General features: G+C 43.7%; 1 protein-coding gene across 9 annotated transcripts in view; it reads right to left on the bottom strand.

Annotated features, from left to right (window-relative positions):
• Positions 1-22,751, bottom strand: part of Pde4b (phosphodiesterase 4B) — a 518,640-nt gene that overhangs the window by 34,888 nt on the left and 461,001 nt on the right. For 8 of the 9 annotated variants that reach the window (XM_021159265.2, XM_029475815.1, XM_029475816.1 and 5 more), the window contains one exon: positions 1,916-2,028. In XM_021159265.2, coding sequence (XP_021014924.1) covers positions 1,916-2,028 — 113 coding nt within the window. The other variant, XM_029475821.1, reaches the window with a different exon arrangement.

Below are 22,751 nucleotides of genomic sequence, written 5' to 3'. Positions count from 1 at the left end.
ACCTGCGTGGCTCTTCAGTGTTAACTCTATTCAACCTTCATTGCTTCCTGCCTCAGACAACCATCAGCAAGGACTGGAAGCTTGAGGGACTGAGAATTCCTGGGTCTCAATGCATGCCTCCTTTCATTCATTGATATATTTTTAATAACTGCAAGTTAGGCAGTGGACAAGGCCAGCACTCTAGACACACACACACACACACACACACACACACACACACACACGGCATGCAAACCAACGGGAATGTAAAGATTGTCTGCTCTTGTTCTCTTCTGGTTTACTCCCTGGCTTCATCTTGGTGACTCTAGAGATTCATGTCTTTCCTAGAGAAAATATCACCACAGAGTTTTAGATCCACAGGTTGCATCAAATATCACAAAATAAGGGACCACACAACAGCTGCTGACGCTGTGAGGCAGGCAAAGCCACTGCAAAATATTCTCTGTAAATCCCAGAGTGATTTGGAGAAGTTACACAGTGAAGCCCCCAACATGGGGAAGCGGCTGGGTTTTACATCAACCTGGAAAGTCCCAGCTTGAGAGAAGTCAGAAAATACTAGTTAAAACCCCAGGGCGGCTTCTCTCTTTACTCCCCTCCGAGGTGAACTCTGAGCTAACATTTTAGACCAGGCTCACTTCTGCTCCGTTACCGATCAGTCCATGAGAGAGTTTCAGAATAAGAAGGACCCTACTACCACCACACACACACCAGCATCTAAGGATGCCCTGTTTCCTCTGTCACGGTGCTTTGAAGAGCAGTCAGCAAGCTCTGTTCCAAAGAGATGCTTTTCCCCCAGGAAAGAAGGGAGGAAAGGTTCAATCAGGAATGCACCTTGGGCTGAAGGGGTAGGTGGGGTACAAAGCCTCTTCCAGCCTCAGAAATGTAGGACAATAGGACAATACCTCAAACTTGAGTTGTAGGGAGCTTAGAAGGTATACTCTGTGGGGTGCAGTAGAATCAAGCCTTTCCCTTAAGTACACCTATGTAGATGTAGATAAATATATAACTGCACAACTTCTACCACACACACACACACACACACACACACACAGAGACACACACCCCTGCACACAGACACACATACACTTGTACACCCTTCTACACACACACACACACACACACACACACATCCATACAGTAAAAATCTGCATGAAAACGTGTAAACAAGCAGAAAACAACTAGCAACAACCCTCACTATATAAATTAGCACTCTGTCCAGATGTTAATTAAACAAATGGGATAATGATAGATAATTAAAGCTCCCCAACACCAAGTTTGGTTTTGTTTTTCTGAATATTGTAAATAAAATCAGGGTGGTGGTTTTGTTTTTTTCCTCTTTTTTCTTTCTTTAGTATAGGTGTATTTTAATTTTAAATGATTTTCACCTTTAAAATTAGGAAAAACAAAACCCAACTTCCTGTGGTAGAAGACTAAGTATATTGTTTCCTTCTTTCTTCTTTTTCTTTTTAAGTCTCAGACCATGTCAGCATCACAAAGGACGTGTTATAAACCCCCAAATGCCCTTATTCCCAGCAAGAAATTGTCAGACTTGAAGGAAATTTGTGTTCTCATTAAAAAAAAAAGTGATGGATCTACTTTCTCGCCAAACACGTGTCTACTGAACGGATTAAACTGGCAAGACTCAGACAGACTTTAGTTTTCTACAAACCATTATATATTTTAAAAGGCACTTACATTCGTAAAACGATCTGGAAGCAACGCAGATACCTTTAACTTATATTCGATAACGCACACATTCGGAAACTTGTTTCTGGGCATTAACACCGACTAAGAAATTTCAGCTTACTGTGGTAGCAAGGTACTAGCAAAGAAAGTGCTGCCGCACTTCGACCAAGTCAACAGACAAGCTGCTGCCTGGCGCTCCAGTTGTAGTTAGCGAAAGAGGTGTCCTTACCTTGTTTGAAGCCATCTCGCTGACAGAGCGGTAGGTCTGGATGGTTTCTAGCTGGTCTAGGCACCAGTCTAGTTCCTCCAGCGTCTCCATTGCTAGTTTCTGATATGATTCTTCTGCAAACAAACACACAGACAGGTAGTTAGGCTGCAGTGGCTGCAGGCTGGCCATAGCCGAGTCTCCTCCGCCTCGGCTGCTCGCGGCGCCACTGACGGTGCCCCCTTGCTCCTTCATTGTTTGCTTGCCGACTCCTTGCTTCCAAGCTCTTTCTGGTGCTCTGCCCGGGACAGGGGGGTGGGGTGGCGGGTGCCAAGTTTTCACCCCCTCGCCGGGATGAGGTGTCAGTGATCTACCAAGAAACTTCCTCAGAGGAAGAAGGCGGGAACCTGCGCCCAGACGCTCATCTGCATAACTGTGCCCTAAAACTCAGGGCAGAGCAGAGTTTTCTCAGGCTACTTCTGCCTTAGTCATCCCGGGGCTCTGTGGGGTGTGTGATGTCATTTCTGAGTGTTTGCAGTCCTGAGGAGAAATGAGGGAGGCTTTCCCCTCTCTTTGCTTTTCTTCTAAATGAAACCTGCTCGCTACGGCCATGTGGGGGCAACTGTTGGGCTGTGCTGTTCTCAGGCAGGACAGTCATTCATTCTGGGGGAAAATGTTTCAGGTGGGTCACTGTGAACGCTCAACAGCACTGACCCGGACAAGCCCGAGGCATAGACTATCCTTAACCTAGAGGTAAAATGAGGTCTCCCATGATAAGACTCCAGTCTAGAGAAGCTGTCTGGAGTTTTACGTGAACATGTTTATTGGCCTGGGAGTCTTGTGGCTCTTGTTATAATAAACAAAGCCAAGACTTCCCTTCTGGTCTTGCCAGGGTCACAGGGAAACTCTGAACCGGACTTTCAGGTGGAGCCAGATGTCAGGCTTTGCACTGATGCTAGGGGGTCTCCTTTATTTATTGCTTTCTGGGAAATTCTCAACGTGTTCGATACAAAACAAAACTCCCCACAAAAACCAATGAAATGAATAAACAAACAAACACCCCGCCCCCCCCCCAAAAAAAAAACCAGTGCATTCAAGAATATATATATCTAGCTGTGATTGGAAAGCTGTTTTTCACTTCCCAGGACAAGTCACTCCATAGCCAACCGTTTGTGGGTCTCAATAAATACCTCAGGGTATTGACTTAAGACCTAGGTTAATAAACACTGAATTCATGTTATAATTTTAGGTGAATTAATGAAGCTTCAGATATATGAAGCAGGCAGATTTCCCACATAGACTGAGGAATAGCAGCTAACTACCACACATTCCAGAACACAAGCATACAACGGCCGCTGATGAGATCTAGCAGTCCTGCGGGCTTTAGCATGCTTATTCCGTGGTTTCAACTGTGTTTACAGAGAAACCTCAGTGAAACCACACAGCCTTTCTTATCAGACGAAGACTTTTGTGTGTGTGGCATCAAATACCTGACGCAGAAAGAGGAAGAAATGAAGTGGGATTCCAGGGAAACAGAGAGGCCTGTCCAGGGATGCACACTTTACAGAATCAGGACTTTGTTTATCCCTGCAGTATGCGCACACTTCAGGGTAAAAGAGGGGTTAAAAACTCAACATCCTGTATGTCAAACTTGAAAACCCACAGAAACCCCGGAGGTGGCTTCCTCCGCCTTCTTTTCCACGCTCCTCAATGCACAAACATGAATTTAGGTGTTTTCAATAAAACTCATTTCAAGCCAGGCTTGCACATACCTTGCCTCTCTTCCTCTTCACCTTTGTAACGCTGTCTCAACTCCAAGATTCTTCTCTCTCTCTCTCTCTCTCTCTCTCTCTCTCTCTCTCTCTCTCTCTCTCTGAGCACCCTTCCTCCCCTGTTTCTTAATAACACTTCTTCAAGAAAGCTTTGCCTGAAGGGACAGGGCCCTCCCACCCTACTCCCTGCCTCTAATAAAAGAAAAAGTCCAACCACTTCCCAGCCTGCTTGGGCTTCACTGCCTTGGTGCCTTTTGCCATCACCACCTGCAGCCTCTGTAACTGGGACCAGACTTTCAGCTGGCCAGCCAGAAGGGGAGGAGTTTGCTCAAAGCTGTTGGAATCAGCAGATATGCAAAATGACTGTAAGATAAAACAGCACAGGGCGCATTTCTCTACGAAGTGGAAGAAGGGATCTGATTTCCACTCCAGCTTCGCATAGGAATTACAGAATCCTACCAGCAGAAGCACTTCAAAATGTCAGCCTCTTCAGAGATATACCACAGTACCTGGTTTCTGTAAGCGGTGTGTGTGCAGTGTTGGTACTGTGGTAGGTAGGTGCATCCTTGGGTGTTTGTGCCTGGATAACAGACCCTGTATCTTTGTCTTTTTCTCTTCCGGGCCCAGGCCAACCACACTATTTTTTTAAGCAGACTGCTCCATTTAAAAATTCCATTAAATTGGTCACTTTCCAAATTCTTTTCTCATAATAGCTGTTTATTGTGTATTAAAATATTTTTATTAATCCTTTTGTAATTTCACACGTTGTCTCCATACATATATTTTCTAAATTCTCATCCTACAGTCAGGACTCCATGCCCTGCTTGTCACAACTAAGGCAGAGGGCACAAATACAAGTGAGAAGAAGGGATGTCCTCACACTTGTTTCTCAAGGCTGGAACCAGTTCAGCACTAACACTTGCTCCTCAGGGTTATAACTAGCTTGGCACCAGCCTCCACCTTAAAGCTTTGGAGCCCTGGAACCATAATAACTAGTGGTGAGACCCCAGGAGACACTCCGATGACACCTTTACAAATGGAGATTAAAAATGCCTGCCCAATCTGTTTGCAGAGTCTTGGCACCTGGAGGCAGGGCAGCTTACAACTGCAGTGTGGTGAGGAAACACCATTGCTGAAGCAAGGGCCCGGCAGACCAGCTTTCTCTCTGAACACTCACTGTGCGATCCTAGACTTCCATGTCCTAACTGTAAAAGGAGATATGAGTGTTCACATTAGGAAGAGAACAGATAAGAGGCTGGGAGACTGTGCTTATGAGAGAGGCCAGTGCTCAGCAGGGAGGTGAGCAGGGAGGAGCAGCACTTAGCACTAGCAAGCAAAGAAACCCAAAGGTCCAGCGTGGACTACAAGGGTGGGAAGAAGAAGAGGAAGAGAGAGCAGAACTGTACTTTAAGCGGGAGGTTTTTCAGCAAAGATATGTAACACATTTTGCAGGGCCTGGGGCAAAACGGAAGTATCAGGCTTCTGGGGAAAAAAAAAAAAAACAACAAAAAAACAAAAACAGCCAAAGGGTAGAGCATGGTGTTCTCCTTCCTTCTGCATTCTCTGTCCTTCCCCTACCCTGAAGTTGTTATTTCAAAATACTTTTAGACGCACAGAAAAGTTTTAAAGATCCTAGCGTGCCTACGTTCTTGCCTCTTACTTTCCTCCTTGCTAACATCTTACATTATTTTGATGCCTTTGACTCAATTAGCAAATGGCTTGGTGAGTGTCACTTAATGACATGTTCTTATGGGGCGTAGAAATACCAGATGGGGAGGACAGACCCTTCAAGAGACTTGAGGTGATGTTTCCTATGACTGAAGATGTGCACGCAGCTCACCAGCTATGCAGAACCGTTCTTACAGCAGGTGCTTGTGTTATGGCTGACTGCGAAAGACAAGGCAAGCATTTTCCCATAGCACGGAACTCTCTGGTGTACAGATAGAGTCCTAAGGGTACTGCTATCCCTTCCTTGGCACCCGTTAGGTACTGAGGTCAGAGGTCATGCTGGTTGACACCAACTCCTCTTTTGGAAAGATGGAGTCTTCACTGAGCAAACGCATCCATCAGCTTGCCGGTGGGCAAGTCTGTGTGGGCATTTTCTTGATTAATGATTGATGTTGCAGGTCCCACCCAGTTGTGTTAGGTGGTCCTAGGCTGTATAAAAAGAAAGCTGAGAGAGCCATGGGGAGCAAGGTAGTCACTAGATTTCATCATGCTCTGTTTGAGGTGCAGCCAGGTTCCTGCCATGCTTGAGTTCCTGTCTTGGAGTCCCTCAGTGATGGACTGTGATCACTTGAAGCCAAATAAACCCTTACCTCTCCAAGTGGCTCTTGTTCACAGCCTTTATTATAGCAATAGGAAGCCTACTAGAGCAATGATAAACAAGGTTGTCATATGGAGACACTGGCTCTGTTTGCCAACCCAGAGCAAGGGCAGGCCTTAACTATACCCCACCAGAAGACTGCACAGCACACTCACTCAACTCAGATCTTTCTTGTGCCTGTGCCCAGCCTCTGCTGGAAGTGGTGGGAAGCAATAGTCATAGGTGATGAGGGAAAGAAGGATGTTGGATGGTTTCTGAGATGCCAGGGATCAGAGGAAGAGAGTGGTTGAGAAAATAGGGCTGGGGTAACAGCATGCTTGCCTAATGACATGACTTCATATTTAATCCTCAGAACAGCAAAGAACAAGCAAGCAAGCAAACAAACACACCCAAAACACCTACCAAACAAACAAAAATTTTGAGAACCTGTCTAGAGGGACAGGCCAATAGCCAACATCATCTGCCAAACCCAAGTTCCAAGATAAAAAGTATGAGCTTTGAGGCAGCAAATATGGGCTGTGTAGAGGGCTCTATGAAACTACACAGGTTATATTTCCAGAGAGCTGCCTCTGTTCCTGTTGTGCATAAGATGGTTCTGAAGGAAGTAATGCTATCACTGTAGAGGCAAGTCTGGGGGAGGGGCAGGGCTAAGAACAGGGAATGCAAGCATGAATGGTGGTATCATGAAGCCTAGCATTCAAAGAGAAGCCACAGGGAAAGCCCGCCTTCTTTCTTGTTGTTCCTGCAAGAGTGGTTGAGGAAGCTTTCCTTCCTTCAATAGGACGGCGGCAAGCATTCCATGTGATGAATGGGGAGGAGTTATAATTAATACTAATCTTGTAATATATTGTATTCAAATAGCTCTTTTCTCAATGGAGCTCCACAATATTCATTAATCCTTGCAACATCTTTGCTTGACAGACAGACAAGAGGGTATGATTGATTTTTATTAAGGCCAGAGCCAAGGAAGAAATCAGAGGTTAAATCATCAAAGACAATAAATAGTACCTTCCAGATTCCTGGCAGGATTGTATTTTCTCTATGCTAAAGAGGATTCAGCTTAGAGCAGAGAAGCACCCTTTTGCCTGAAAATGCTGCATTTAAAGTAAGATCTGACCAGGTCTTTTCTCCTTAAGATTGCACAATTACTTTCCTAAATGCTGTCAGTCCTGAGTCTCCTCTTCCCTTTTTGGTCCATCTAACGTAGCTCTTAGCAGAAGGAGGCTGTGCAATACTTCCTCAGAAGGCCTGGTATGATGCTCACATTCATCTTGCTGCAGTGGCTGACCTCAAGCCAATTACCAAAGGTCTGTGAAACTGAATTTCTTCACATGGAAAGTGATGTCAAATGAACTACCCTGCACTTGGTGGGAATGTAGAACAGGTAAAAATGCCTTTAATTACATATGTGTTTTGCAGATACCTCCTACTTATTACAGATGGGGTGCAGGATCATTATAGAAAATTAGGAAATGGCAGAGGAGGAAAACTTGACATGATACAGGTCTCAGTGGTTGGCCCCCAGTATTCACATCATAGTACAAACTTTTCCATTTATGTATTGGTACTTACATACAAATGTATATAAATTAAATAAAATCACACTGTATACAATGTATAGATTTCTGAATAACCTTCTTTTGTTCAGCCAATGCTCTTCCCCCTTTCCCCTATTTTTATAAATTTTCAGCTTGTCTATTATTTGGGACTAATAGTCTAAATTCCCCAGTCTTTTCATTCTAATCCAGAAGCAATGTGTGTGTGGTGGGGGAGGTGTACCGAGGGGGTAAGTCAAGTAGGATGACTCAGAGGAGGGTCGGTGGGAAAGGATAATTAGAAAGCTCTGAGTGGTCTCTGACAGCCAGCTCCTCCCAGTCAGAACACACGCAGTAGACACCAACACTTAACGCAGCTGGTGACCTGACTGGCAGCAGACCTCAGCTCCCTAAAATCTAGCTCTGTAGTGTACAAAGCTCGGTGTGATCTTTTTACCTCCTGATTTCATGGAGGAGGGGACAGAAGCTCCCCCAACAACGGAGACTTTCTGCTGGATACAAATGAGGAAGTTGGAGTTCAGAGAGGTGAGTGTTCTGCCCCCACAAATACATAGGATTGGGAAGTGAAAACATCACAGGATACCTCAAATATAAACTTCCCTCCAAATTAAATGTTATCTAAATGCTGCTTTAGCCCAGCTTCATTTTTATCAGGAACATGTCTGTTAAGTCTCCCCCTGTTTGCCACAGACAGCACAGAGAAAAGAAATGTAAATATGTTTCCCTTGTAAGTTTCATATAGTTGAATTTTCTTCTTATGAAACGGTGGCAACTGTTGGCATAGTTAAATCAATTAGAGCAATTACCACATATGACATGGAGGGCAAATTTCATATATATGGCTAAAAAAAACAGTTACCAAAAACCTGAAATAAAGTATGATCCAATTTACATAATGCGGTAAAGCAAGGAGCATAAATGAACCTACGGATCAAGAGATAAATAATGATCATCTTGGTGGGGTGGGGCCATGTCAGTGACCAGAAATGACTTCTTTTATGGGACTATGGTGTCACAATGGATCAAGCGTGTCTACTTGCTGGCTACATGCATCTGATCATATTAGGAAAGTTTATGTCTTCTTTCATGATTTGTTTCTTTTTGACATTCTGTGTAAGTTTTCTTTCAACAAAGTCCCATTTTAGAGACAGTCTAGTCCAAAACAAACGTAACCACCCTACCCAAATACAAAACAAAAGCAGGATTTCTTAAAAGGAAGCATGTGAACTGGGGCTTCTGGAGGTCTCTCACAGCTGAGTGAGGTCAGGCAAGCAGTGTGCGTTCATGCGGGACACTGGGATGCTCTTAGTAACTCAGACTTAGGCTGTACTCATTGGCAATGGACTGTGCCTCCTCTGAATCCTGTCTGAACCACTGGCAAGCCATGTGTTCTGAGACAAAAGACTATCCCCTCCCCTTACAGCAGCTCCATTTTCTTCTACCTTATTTGGGGGCTTCAACGAGTTGTGAGGATTAAGCAAACAACACATGCCAAAAGCATCTTGAGAACTTTTTCTATTTTTTTCCTTCTTCTTTTTAGTCTTTACCTTCCTGAGGATACAGTGACATGTTTCATAGCTAAAATCACGTAGAGAAACAGTTTGGCCCCAGGGAAAGGAACACAGGTAAGAGGTGCCACAAATGCCCCTTTGTGCTGGGTTACTTCAGGAAAATGCCTTCTTGGTATTCTCTTTACTGGCTTTCCACCAAATCCTACCGACATACCAGAGCAATGGCCTATCAGATACTGAGAATTAAGCAGTAAACTGTTCATTAACTAATTCATTCATTCATTTATCAGAAGTACACTGAACACCTACTATGTGCCAGGCCTGCTGCTGGGTGCCATGCTGACTATAACATTGAGTAAGTCCCACCTTACTCAGGAACCAGACTGTTCTTGGTGTTGAATGATAAGAATCCCCCTTGCTAATCTCCTAATGCTAAGCGTATGAGCGTAGATGTCTTATCAGCATCTTTTCCACTGTGCTGAAGAAGTATACATTTGTTAGATCTTTGCATTCAGCTTATGACCCTAATTTTATGCACAAGCATCTAGCTTTGTAGATGTCCTTAGTCTGGGTGCCTTGAAAGATGCTAAGTGCCTCAAAATGAGCTTGCTTATTTCATTTTGATGTTCCTTTCCACAGTATAATAAATATTTGTTAATATGTAATATAGCTTCACCCACATGAAGATAAAGCTTGTCATTTAAATAGGTTGGCGCTATTGTCCTATTTGTTTAGTGCTCTTCTTTATGATTTTGTCCCTTAGAGTTAACAGCATCTTTTTTTTTTTCCCTATCAAGCTGTGGTGCTCAAAGCTGTGTATTTAATTTTGAAGAATAGTTAATGAAACGTACTCATGTTGGTATGCAACATCTCAGGAAAGCATGTGTTTTAAACCTTAAGTAGAATACTCTTAGAACAAAGTGCAGCCACAAGAGAACGTTTACATGCTCTGCAAGGCAACTCTTCCAAAAGCACAGTTTATAAGCCCTAGGTGGGCTTTCTGTAGGCTGGACCTGGTTCATGTGTCTTTATAAATATGGAATATTGCAATTGCTTATGACAGGGACTTCACCCTGGGTGGATTCGATGGAGAGCTTCACAGCCCTCAAGGGAAATAACAGTAGAAAGTAGGTCATTTTGATGCTGCCGTCTTTAGCAACTCCTCGAGATGCCAAGTTACAAATCTCCAATTGCAACTAGCTTTTGTGTATAGAACTTGACAGTTTACCAGCCACGTTCTCTTGCATGCCTCATTTTTTTTCCTTGAAAAATAAACCCCATGGGACAGAATAACAATGATGATGTGGAGTTTCCGTGATGCACATGAGAGGACTGAGGCTTGTCCCAGAGTTCACTCCACGCATTGAGACGTGAGTGGGGGTGGTGTGGGGGAACGAGGGGTAGGGGGAGGAGATGGAGAACGTGAACTTCAGTTCTTTACCTTGAAGGTCTGTGATTTTATTTTTAATAAGCTACAAGCCCTGTTATAAACACAGGGTCACCCTCAAAGTTCCTTGGAGGCACACAGAGAAAGAAAAGCTAGGTCCCTGCTATGCCAGTTGGTAGCTCTGCCCTCCTTGGTTCTTTTCCCACCCCCTTTACAGCCACTATCCTAACTGACAAATCTGCTCTTGGGGTGAGTCTGACTGGGGCATTTGATTGCTAATGAACATTTGTATTTGTCCAATCAACAAACACACAAACAAACATGTACTTCTGAAGTTAAAGGACAATAAAGTAGCTGGAACATTGATCTTGGGTTTCAGCCTCCTAAATTGGGAGAAATAAAAGGAACTTAATCATTGGTAGTGGTTTATAACTTGGTCCTTGGAGCTATGGTCTAGACTCCTCTCTTACTGACAATTAACCTTAGAGGAATTTCTTGAGCTCTGTATGCCCATTTGGTTTCCTCTCCTACACAATAAGAAAAATAGCATCTGTTTACCTGATAAATCTTAATTACGTGCAGTAGAACTGAGAGCTAGGACCTTTAGGACTTAGATATGTTATATATGTAAAGCCCTCCTGAATAGGATTGGCAACTTCACTAAAGGGCTGAAGGAACCTAGGCCTTCTGTTCCTGCTTCCCTGGGGAGGACACTTTTGTTGACCCTTGCAGAGGACTTCGTTGCTATAAGATGTTATATTAAAGCAGAGAATAGTTCTTCCAGACAATAAACTAGCTGGGACATTGCTCTTGGGCTTCAGTTTCCTAAATTGGGAGAAATACAAGTCTAATACCCAGTTTAAATATTTGGTTCTAGCAACTGGTAGAACTAAAATGTCTTCAATTTTTAATTGCAGCTGCTTTGCAAGGGATGGTGGTGGCTAGCACTGTGGAGCAGTATTGGTGATGGAGAGAGATAAGTGGATTTGAGACATCTAAGAGGGCAAACGTCCTGATCTCCAGTGTGGCAGTGTTTGGTTGATATTCAAAATGCAGCATCTCTGCAGATTTTCAGGTCCAGAAACATGACTTTTATCAAAATGTTCTGGGTTCCTTCAACTTAAAACTAGTTCTAAGCATAAGAATCTAATGATGAGTCAGAGGCTAATGCATTAATATAGGTAGAACAATCATTTTATGAAAGGCTTTTAATATCTTCCTAGTCATCTCTTCTCCAAGTCATATTCAGAAGATCACTTGGTAAGCATAAAACTGACAGAGCAGAGAGGCAAGTGCTTTGCAGGACTTCTTTCTTCAAGCTTGATGTCTCCAACCTCACTGCTGAGAGATATTGTAGTTGTCTAGGCCCCAGCTTTTGCACCGGCCTGCAGTGGCTTTCCCACCCTTGTCCACCTGGCCAGTGCATAGTCATCTTTTGAGATTTGGCATGAAGCCATCTCTTCACGATTTTCTAAGCATTCTAGGTTGAATTGAAGTCCCTTCCTTTAAACTCTCACAATTCATGCTGGCTACTGTTCTCAACTGGCTATATTTGACCCAATGTTTCTTCTCATATCATCCGTCTAGATGCTAACTCTTAAGAGAGGAGGACATTGGTGGACTTGTTGACATGACCCAAATAAGAAAATATTAGGCTATCCATTACTAAAGGGAGAGGGACCTTTGCTAATGAATAGTACTGAAGGCACAGCATTAATAATTCCTCCTTGCCCCCCCCCTTTTTTTAAATAAAACTAATCTACAAATAAGCTGTGTTCTTCCTCAGTGATTTATTCAGTGGTACAAAAAGTGATGTGCTTTGGGTTTCTTTCACATTCTTGCCTAGGTTTCTAGAAGTGGCTTGGTTAAAACTGAGGGGGGGCATTCTGTCTGTCCATAGAACTTCTACTAAATCACTTGGAGATTTTTTAACTCTCTCAAACAGTTATGTTCAGTAAATTATTTGTAAATTTCCATGTACCAAATGTTACTAGAATCCCAAGTGGCATTTTTAATCATCATTTAAAAACAAATGATGTGAGCAACATTCAGAAGGAGCAGAATTGGAGCTCAGGGACCAAGACATCAAGGTGAGGGATAGATTTGAAGATGGTGAAGAATGGGTGGGATTTGGAAAGCCCGAATGATGAACCAAGGGAGGGAGCACAGGAAGAAGGGTCCGGTGTCAGAAGTGAGCCACACCACCATGTCCCATTCGGAGCAGCAGAGAGGCCAGCGTTCCTTCACTACAACATGTGGCTTTGTCCGGAGTTGGACAAAGCTGTGGGGGGTGATATAGTGGCAGACAGAGCTCGCACAGGAGAATGTTTTATGCTAGACCAAGGGATGTGCGTTTACTTGGCAGGCAATGTGGAGCCATTGAAAAGTGTGCAACAAAAAGAATGGTGTGTGAACGTGTTTTATAAATCTCTTAATCCACTTTATAGCTGCCTAGTGCTTTGCTGTTATGGATTACTGTCCATGCGTCATCTTTTTAATCCTCATCACACCTTAGCAGAGCGCTTGAGTTGTCCCTCTATCATAAAGAAAGAGACTGAAGCTTGGACGGTTTCAGTGTTTTACCAGACATCCCATAAACAGTAAGCATCGAACCCAGAGGCTTAATTCCAGGCTGTCTGGCCCCAAAGTTTTCTGGGTTTCTATATGTAATGCACTGATAAGAAGAGGAATTGTTGCCTTGACTCTAGCAGCTTGTAAGAGTTATGCAACACAACAAAGGATATATATGAGGTAGACCATTATCGGAGATTACTGTTTGAAGCAAAAGACAGGTGCTTAAGAAATACCATAGCCCGATATTAGGGTGTTCAATATGGAGTGTGAAGGTTATTTATATCTTAATTTTAGCTTTATTTTTGTTTTTAAAAAGATTTATTTTATTCTTGTGTGTGAGTGTGTGTGTGTGTGTATTTACACACTTGTGTGCACTTTAGAGTGCAGAAGAGGGTATGTGATACCATGGAGCTGGGGTTACAAGTGTTTGTGAGCCTCCCATTATGGGTGCTGGGAACCAAACTGCACACCTAACAGTACATGTTCTTACCCCTGAGCCATCTCTCCAGGCCCCAGACTTTATTTTTAGAAGAAAAGAAATATCAAGGGACAATAGATAGAAGAAGCCGGATGTGCCTTGTTGAGTTCAAAGGTGGTTAATGGAGAGGAAACTCGTAGTTCTCTGATCTCACAAAGCATTATTGACTAAAATCTTTCATCTGGCTCTAGGCAAGAGTCTGTACACAGAGCTATCTTGGGTGACTTTAGGCAGGTCACCTGAGAATGGCTTTGCATTTGTCCATCCATGTACTGCAAAGGGGAGAAATGTTCTCATACTGTTTAGAATCTGGGATTCCTGTGCCATCCAGTATGAGCTAGCAGCCATGGGTAGCTACTGGGTTACTAAAGTGTGGCCAGTCTGATATAAGATGTGCTGCAGACATAACATTTCATTTTTTACAAAAACAATTAAAGACTGTAGCTGCTTATACTTCATCACAGGGTGAAACAATAGTATTTTAGATATGCCAAGTTAAATGTGTTATTAAAATTAATTGTTTCTGAAAGCTTGAGAGATGGCTCAGTGCTTAAGAACACTTGACATTCTTGCAGAATACCTGGCCTATGTTTCTAGCACCCACAAGGTGTCTCACAATCTGTAACTTCAACTCCAGGAGACCTAAAACCCCACTTTGACCTCATGATACACAAACAGACATCCAGGAAAACACTCATATACATAAAGTTAAAATAAATCTTTAACAAACAGGTACTTGATTCTTTCGTGAGTTTGCTAGGGAATTTTAAATTACCTGGGGGGGGGGGCCTTCATTATATATCTATTGGGCCATACTATTCCAGAGCCTAAGACTGTAGCTAAAACCAGAATACTCCAAGGCCTACATTCATCCCACCATAAATGCTTTCAAAGTAGTGCTAATAACAGTAAAGATTGTAGCTAACAACAGTCAGTCAGTTCCTAGACACTTTATATCCACTAGCCAATTTATCATAATTTGATGAGCTAGATATTACCATTGACCTATGTAACAGATAGTTTTATTTTATAGACAGGGAAATTCAGCAACTTTCTCAAGGTCCCAGACAGAGCAGAGCTGGACTTTCACCTCCCTACGACTGCCCCAGAGGAATCATGGAGGTACTCATGGCCCCGTGCTGGGCAAATCCCAAGATCTTGTTTTTCCTATCGCAAGTCAAGCAACGCTTGAGAAATTGTACATATCAACTCATCTAATATCTGTGACAACCCGAGTAAATAGCAATTATCCATCTTTCATACTGAACAAACAAACTGTAGCTCAGAAAGGAGACAGCGTTTGTTCAGTAAGCACAGGCTGGAATCCACTTTCTAGGCCAGCCTGAATCCAGAGCTGGTGCTTAGCACTGTACCAGTTTATGAATTGCATGACAGCCCCTTTGGGGTCATTCTGAGGCTAAATTCCAGTGAGTGACTCTTCTCTCAGACTGGCTTCTGTGTTTTCAAAATTACTGTAAGACTCTCATCTGAGCCCAAGCTTGGGGCTAAGAATCTCATCTGAGCTGACCATTCTAGACACCATTTTTCTGGCAGTTTTCTTGGGGGGGGGGTGCGGCTAATGAAATTTAATTCTATTTTTTAACAACAGAAAAGAAACTGGGCATGTTGGCACACACCTTCAGTCCCAGCACCAAAGTGGCAGAGGCAGGTAGATCTATGTGAGTTAATTCCAGTCTGATCTACACAACAAGACCCAGACCAGTTAACAATACATAGGGAGACCCTGTCTCAGATAAGCCAAGCCAACCAATCAACCAAAACCCCCACTCTTTGTGTCAAGTAGTTTCAGTAAGAGCTGGCTATTCATCTCCACCACATCCCTGCCCTCAGATCCCATCATCCACCCCAGCACGGGGTGTGTAATGTTTCCATTAGGCAGAGGTAATCATAGATTTTAGAGATAAAACAGTCGGTCCTCTTGAAGACTTCCTCAGCTAACATCTAAGCACCTAGGATTTGTGTCTATGTGGGGGGTGGAGGTGGGGCTGAGGTGGTAGATGCAAAGAAGGAACACCCAGCAGGAAATTTGGACTCTCAAGGTGTTTAGGGGGGGTGGAGGGGTGGGGGTGGGGAATGGTATTCTAGATGAGCATGTAGAACTCCCAGATGCGAATGTGGACAGGACAAGCCAAGCACAAACGGGAGTTTTGTATGACTGTGTATTGGGGAAAGGCTACCAGCATGCCTTTCACAGCCTCTGTGCATAGACAAACAGTTACTTTGTGACAAATTCAGAACTTGCAAGGAGATGTACAATTAGGGCCTAGGTCTCATGGCAACCCAACTTGTCACAATAGCAAACAAGAATAGTTTGAGAGTCAGAGGAAGCCAACGCTGGCTATGTCACAGCTAGCTGACTCTCCTTGGGCTACCTTCTCCTTATTTAGCAGTGCTTCCTTCCGTTCCTGCCCTGAGTTCTCCTGGACCGTAAGCAACGTCACTTCACTGAACACAGCTCCAGACTTTAAGAAAAACAAAATTTTGTATCTCAGCAGTGGTTTTCCTGGCCTTTCTCCCTCCAAAGAAATTTCATTCTGGTTTTCCCAGTTGACTCTTAGAGTCTGTGGCTGTCAGCTGTGCCTGCTCCTTCTCTGGTTCCTCCGTTCTAATGCAGGGTCTGCTGCAGAATAATGCCAGGTCTGTTCCAATGTGATTAAAGATTTCAGTGTTTGCTTTAAACCAATATTTACCAGTAAAACCTAGCCAATGTAAATGTGCAGGCTAGGTAGAAAATACGGGCTTAAATCAATCTCCCCGGAACACAGACAGACAGATGGACAAGGACTTAGTGGGTATTTTGGATTTTGGCAGGCCACTTCTGCCATTTTGGCCTTTTATTTTTTTTTTATTTTTTTATTTTTTGGTCAGTTTCACACATTTTGCAACGGAACACTGTTTTAAAACAGCCCTTAAAACAGAAAAATCTAAATAATGTAATGCTAAATTGTTTAAATGTAGTTTTTTTCTCATTGGCCAGTGTTAGTCATTTATTATTTTTTTTCACGGTGTTTCTTCTGGCACTTGTCAAACACTGCCACATTATCTGATTTAAAAGGCTCCCTTGAATGAGGAACAAATTGAGTTGTTTGACATAGCAGTAAACTTAGAATGCTAATCATTTTTTAAATAGCTCATACTCCAGTGTTACACACCCCACAGAAACAGTGGACATTTTGAGGTTGAGTCAGCTTTTCTGAGTTACAGCTTCATTCTTGCAAACTTTTACTGAATTCAGTTTCTTCCTTGGCTGGATTTCTTGACTGAATGAGTTGTGGCTGCACTCTGAACGATCTGTAAGTAGTTGTAGTGTGGGTTAGGAACTGCTTAGCTTGGCCAGTCAGCCAAACATCAGCCCTAGCTGATACCTCATAGCCCAGAAGATCACAGAAGGATGAGATGGAGGCAGCCCAGCCCAGCCCAGCCCTCTTCTTACACTGTGACTCTCATGACTCCCATACTGCACCTTTCCTTGGGGAGGAAATATGGATTTGAGCTGGAGATGATTCAATGACTCATCATCTGTAAGAAAGGCCACTGAAATTGCTAGGGCCTTGAGGAGTGTCTACTAAGTAGCAGGCACTTAATGAACGCTTTCCTCATGTACAGATAGATGCAAGGAGATGCATTAACATAATGTAATTTGTAGAGCTGAATATAGGATTTTTCCAGATTTATGTGCAAAATCAATGTCTATGTCTACTGGTAATGAATCCATTTGTGGCTTCCTCTAATTCTAAATGTTAAAAGCCTATGCGCCAAAGACTGAGGTACTATAAAAAAGGTGACATTTATATATAACCATCAGCTGAGGTTTATCCTCAATGAAAAAAATTTGTAAAACAATATGGGAAGGTAGATTTATTGTTATTATTTTATGAATGACAGGTAGGTGGACAAGAAATGGTGAATGGGACAGGAAAGGACGACCTGAGTATAAGGACCTCACAGTGGATTACAATGGGGAGAGCAAATGCTTTAGTGGGCAAAGGACTCTGTCCTGGCTGCCCTCAAGGATTATGTGGCCTGGGAGGGGCACAGAAAGGAGCACAGAACATAAATAGTCAGGGCATAATAACAAGCCAGGTAGAGGTACCCACAGGCAGAAGGGCAGGGCGCACATGAAATGAAAATGCAGGGAGCAGACAGATTGCACACAGGACTTAGTGTTGAAGAAAAACAGGGCAGGGTCAGATTCTGAAATGAGCCGAGCTGACTGGATTTGGTGCCGGGACTTCATGCTCCTGGATAAAGGGAGGTGTGGGGAGGAAAGCCGGGGCAATCAGAACAGTGAGCATATTTAAGGGGCTCTCACTGGGAAGTAGCAGGTTTTAGCAGTTCTATGAGACCCTCCTGCAGAGGCCCAGGGTGAGAGGCAGGCGGGTAGTAGAGGTGCTGATTCCAGGGAAAAGGAAAACAGTTATGATCAAAGCCACGTTTGGAAGGGGTAAAAAAGATCTTTATAAGAGATGGGGAACACAAGAGATGAAAGGGAGGTGAGTGACCAGTGGAAAGATGCCCGGACAACGTGACATGGCCTGATTCCCATGTAACCACAGGGTTGAGGGTGAGTCTTCAGGGAATGGACCGAACTCAGGCATGGATTGCCACAGAGGAGTCCTGCACGTCCGGACACATTCACTGCCTTCTGATTGGCTCCTGGAGAAACGTCAGCAACAAGTATTTACAGATGATCTCAGCATCTCTTGCTCTCTCTGCATTTCATCAGTCTCCTGTGGCTGCACACTGAGAGCAAACCTAGGAGTGATAAAACTGTGGTGATTTCCAACTCTTCAGGGCACACACTTAATGTGGGAGGTTCCTCTCTTCTCTGAATCCATAAGCAACCGCACCAGTCCTCCCTGGTGCAAAAGACTAGTAAAACCAAATGACCCTTAGAGGACAGCCATATTTTATCCAACACTTTGCTTCCCAGATGGTAATACCCAGACCCAGAGAAGAGACCTAACATCCGCCAAAAGTACAACCATTCTGTCTACAGAACAGAAGAAACCAGTTTCTCTATAGAGGCTTGCATATACCAAAAGTAAACATGGCAGTTACTACCTCTGAGGTATTTGTAGTCCCTAGAGACTCTTTCAGAGGGACTGATGGCTTTCCTTAAGTGGAATGGTTGAGGGACGTTTTCTGGAGGAGGACGCACATTGGTAGTATGTGTGACCAGGACTAGATATGGACACTCAGTGGTGCTAAGGGTTGCTGCAAGGGTTGAATAGTCTCGGGGCAACTGAAGATGGTGTAGAATAGCTGGAGAGGGAGGCAGAATTCTGCTGGGATTTACAAAGGTGGGGATCAGGAAGTTGTGAACTAAAGCAAACACGAAGAAGTCACTTCTATGGTGTGATGTTGTTGTAAACAGTTAAAGTCAGAACCAGAGGTGTATAGGGTGCCACAAAGGAGAGGTTTGGGGAACCTTCGTTTTTAGGCTTTTGGGGTAGCTGTTGATCTGTTGCAAATTGTCAGCTGCGGTGTTAGTGTGGAAGGCCCACAAGTAACGCACAAATGTGTGGCTGTGTCCTGTAAAACTGGCTGTAAAAGCAGGTGGCTGACTGCTTCAGGTGGTTTGAGTGCCTGAGGTTACTGTCCTGCCTGGGGGAAGCAGGGCTGTGGCCTCCCAAAGATTTGGGCATACTGAGCTTGAGTTTGCAGTTTCTCTCCCCTAAAACCTGTTAGATGCAAAGCCATAGGCAAAGGAGGAAAGACAACAGAGTCTCTGCTGTGCCTGCACCAACCTTAGTTTAAGCAAGGAGATCACTGGGAGATGACCTAGGTGGACCAATGCAGTCACAGCTCTCTCTAGAGTGAGGAAGGAGACAGGAGTATTACAAGAGTTGGGATCTCAGTGATATGATTTGAGAAAGGTTTGATTTGCTGGCTCTGGGGATAGGAAATAACTAGGAGCTAGAGTGTGTGCATTCTCTAGAAGATGCGAACACGAGAACCTAAGTGTTCACTCAGACTCTCTAGGAAAGAGCACGGCTTTGCTGAAACCTTGGTGTGAGATGCTTTAATTCACCCTCATTGTGTCATGCTACTCCAGTGACAGAAAAGGAACAACACCTTCTGGGCATTCTGAGGAACCCTAACCCCCACAGTGAAGGGTACATTTCTACACCCCTTCAACCATTATTTCAAGCAGAGCAGGCTAGAGACTGGAGACAGGGAAAGCAGGGCGTTCCGAGTGTGAGACCTTCCTCAAATGAAAAACTCCATAGGTACCACAGTCTAAGAAGCTCTGCAGTGCAGAGCTCCACATGCAAAGCTCCTAGGGGCTCTGGGTACAACAGTGAAGCGCAAAGTTGGAACACATGCTACCCACACAAATCTCAGAGTGTGCAGCCAGCTGCCAGTAACCACTCCTCACTCCCTAACCCACTAGCCTTAGGCCTTTCGCTACACCCTCTCATGCCATGGCCCTATATTTTTTTCATGGTCAATGTTATTTGTTGCTTTTGAGTATGTTGGAGAGAAATGATGACTGAATACTGTTGATGTTTGACAAGGACATCAGCAGGCGAGTGGGAACAGGTGCTACCCATACCTGATCTTAGGGACTGGCTTCTGAGGCAGTGGCTGCTGCTGCAGCTGCCACTCATTGTGGAGGCCACTGGGGTCAATGGCCTTTTCTGGATCTTCTCTCAAGCCATTGGTGATGGCTTCAGGCAGACACTGTGGTGTATCCTCGACACACTGAAAGCATAATAAAATCAAAGGCTGCCTCTGAGCACCAGACAAAGGGCCTTATCCTCCATGGATGGACAGTCAAGAGTGACAAAGTACCTATTAGGTAAAACAAGTCATGATGTGATAATTTGACAAATTTCTCAAATGTATATGCTTGTGTTATCTCAAATCATCCAGACAGCAGTGCTCTGAAGTGAGTTCTTGCAAGCCTGATTTAAAAAATATATATTCTACAGACTGAGAAATCCACAGAGGTTACAATTGTATAGCTAGTCCAAGGGACAACTGGGACATGAGCCCAGGTCTTCAGTTTCTCTGGATGAAACTGAACCATAGCTCATAGCCACCCCCCTCTTGTTTTCCTTCATCACTTCTGAAAACTCAGATATCTTCTCCATACTAAATTAACACCATCCAAAGTTCTAGTAACTGAAACAAGATAAAATTTCAGTGGAAGAGACAGATATGCCAATCTATAAAATGTGACGAAACATTGAAATTTAGAGATTGATTAAATGCTTCCTCTGACAAGGATATTATTAAGACCTTCATGTCTAACATCTCTTGAAGTAGGTACTGTGTTCAAGACATTTTGCAAAGAGGGGAACCTTTAGACTACGAAGTGACCAGTATGAATTATCAGTGATCTCATTTTCTCTCCATCCCAGATCCTCCATGCTTATCATGGTACCTTGCTATAGGCACCACCAGCACAAGGAGGGAGCCAGAAAGAGATGATTGACTGAAGGTTGCCACCACACAGAGAAATGTCCTGGTCATATGAAGATGTTCTTGGAGGTTGGTCTTTGGTTTAAACATTGAATTTTAAAAATGAGGTGGCTTAGAAATTCCATTTGCAAGTATTTTTTCCTTGAAAAAAAAAACAGATGCAAAACACTGGCCAGGGATGCCATGAGAATGAACATTTGAGATCTGTTCCTAAAGAGGCAGTGTTGCTCTATTTGCCCTGGGAGGGTAAGGCTGAATCCTCTCCTGGGGAAAGAGGTCTTGGCTGAGAGTTGGGACAGCTACTCCCTCGCTCCATCACTAGTTCATACTAGTGAGGTCTGTTTCTAAGCTATATTCATAGAAGGTAATTCATAGAACTCTCTGACACTCCATTATTCCTTCATTTGTCCAAGAAGTGTGGGAAAGCTCAGGGCTCACCTCTGGAGAGTGGTGGAGCGATGAGGTCACCTTGTCTCTTCAGAAGCTCTGCCACCTGAGGTCCTTTCAACCCTCGAGCCCTTTGTATGCCTAATTGTCACATGCCACATGCTGTCATATTCCAGATCTGCCCTCTATCACTAGTCTGGAAATGGATCTCTAAGTAATGAAATCACCTAATGCTGGAAGGAGCTTGGCCAGTTCTCCGGGAAATTGTCAGAGGCTTGCATCTGCAGCACTAAATGGCTGCTTGAAGCTGGGGTGCTGTTCGTAGCATTATGAATTACAGGAACCGACACTATTTATTAGGATAATTCTATGTATGGGGTGGTGTGCCATGAGGGAGGCTTTCCCCCTCTGCTCACAATTACCAAATCCTCTTGGCAAATGGAAGGAGTGTAATTATCTCTGTTCTCCAAAGAACCTGTGGCTACAGGAGGCTAAATAACTCCTGGAGTCACACAGCCACAGCGTGGGCGAGCCTGTTTTACTATTCAGGTTTGGTGGACCCGAAAGGCACAGTCCCTTCTCACTTGCTAGGCTCCATGGGGCCTTGTGGTGCTTTACCCCACACGTTGACCTGAGGTGAACATCTGACAAAGATGCACAGTCGGGGGAACTCATGTTTATTCTCACTGTACAATTTGCAAAGTGCTTGCTCACATCACGTCATCCAATTCTCCTAGCAGCCTGGAGAGTGAAGCTGAGTGTGAACTAAGTCTCACGGAAGACGAAATAGCATCCGGGGAGGTTATAACTTAGAGGCTTTGAAACCCCCCTCACTCTACTAATCACACACTTGTCTAGATTTCCAACCACCCAGGGACGTCATCATTTTCCTGAACATTTTGTTTTGTGTCTTTAAGGATATTCAGTTATTTATATTTCTATTACAAGATGGCTAGCTAAGGGCCTTCCCGGACAGATATTACAGAACAGCAGCTGTTGTTTCCTTAAAAATTCCCCCCGGGACTCTGTGCACACAATTTCTAAACAACTAAGAATAGTGTGGTGACAAGATAGCCATTTTTACAATGTTGATCCTGCCAATCCATGAGCATGGGAGACCTTTCCATCTTCTGAGATCTTCTTTAATTTCTTTCTTCAGGAACTTGAAGTTCTTATCACACAGATCTTTCACTTTCTTAGTTAGAGTCATACCAAGGTATTTTATATTATTTGTGACTATTGAGAAGGGTGTTGTTTCCCTAATTTCTTTCTCAGCCTGTTTGTTCTTTGTGCAGAGAAAGGCCATTGACTTATTTGAGTTAATTTCATATCCAGCTACTTCACCGAAGCTGTTTATCAGGTTTAGGAGTTCTCTGGTGGAATTTTTAGGGTCACTTATATATACTATCATATCATC

This window comes from Mus caroli, chromosome 4 (assembly GCF_900094665.2).
Source record: "Mus caroli chromosome 4, CAROLI_EIJ_v1.1, whole genome shotgun sequence".
NCBI classification, from domain to species: Eukaryota; Metazoa; Chordata; class Mammalia; order Rodentia; family Muridae; genus Mus; species Mus caroli.
The sequence above is the reverse complement of the archived record's forward strand: the minus strand, read 5'-3'. Positions and strand labels throughout refer to the sequence as shown.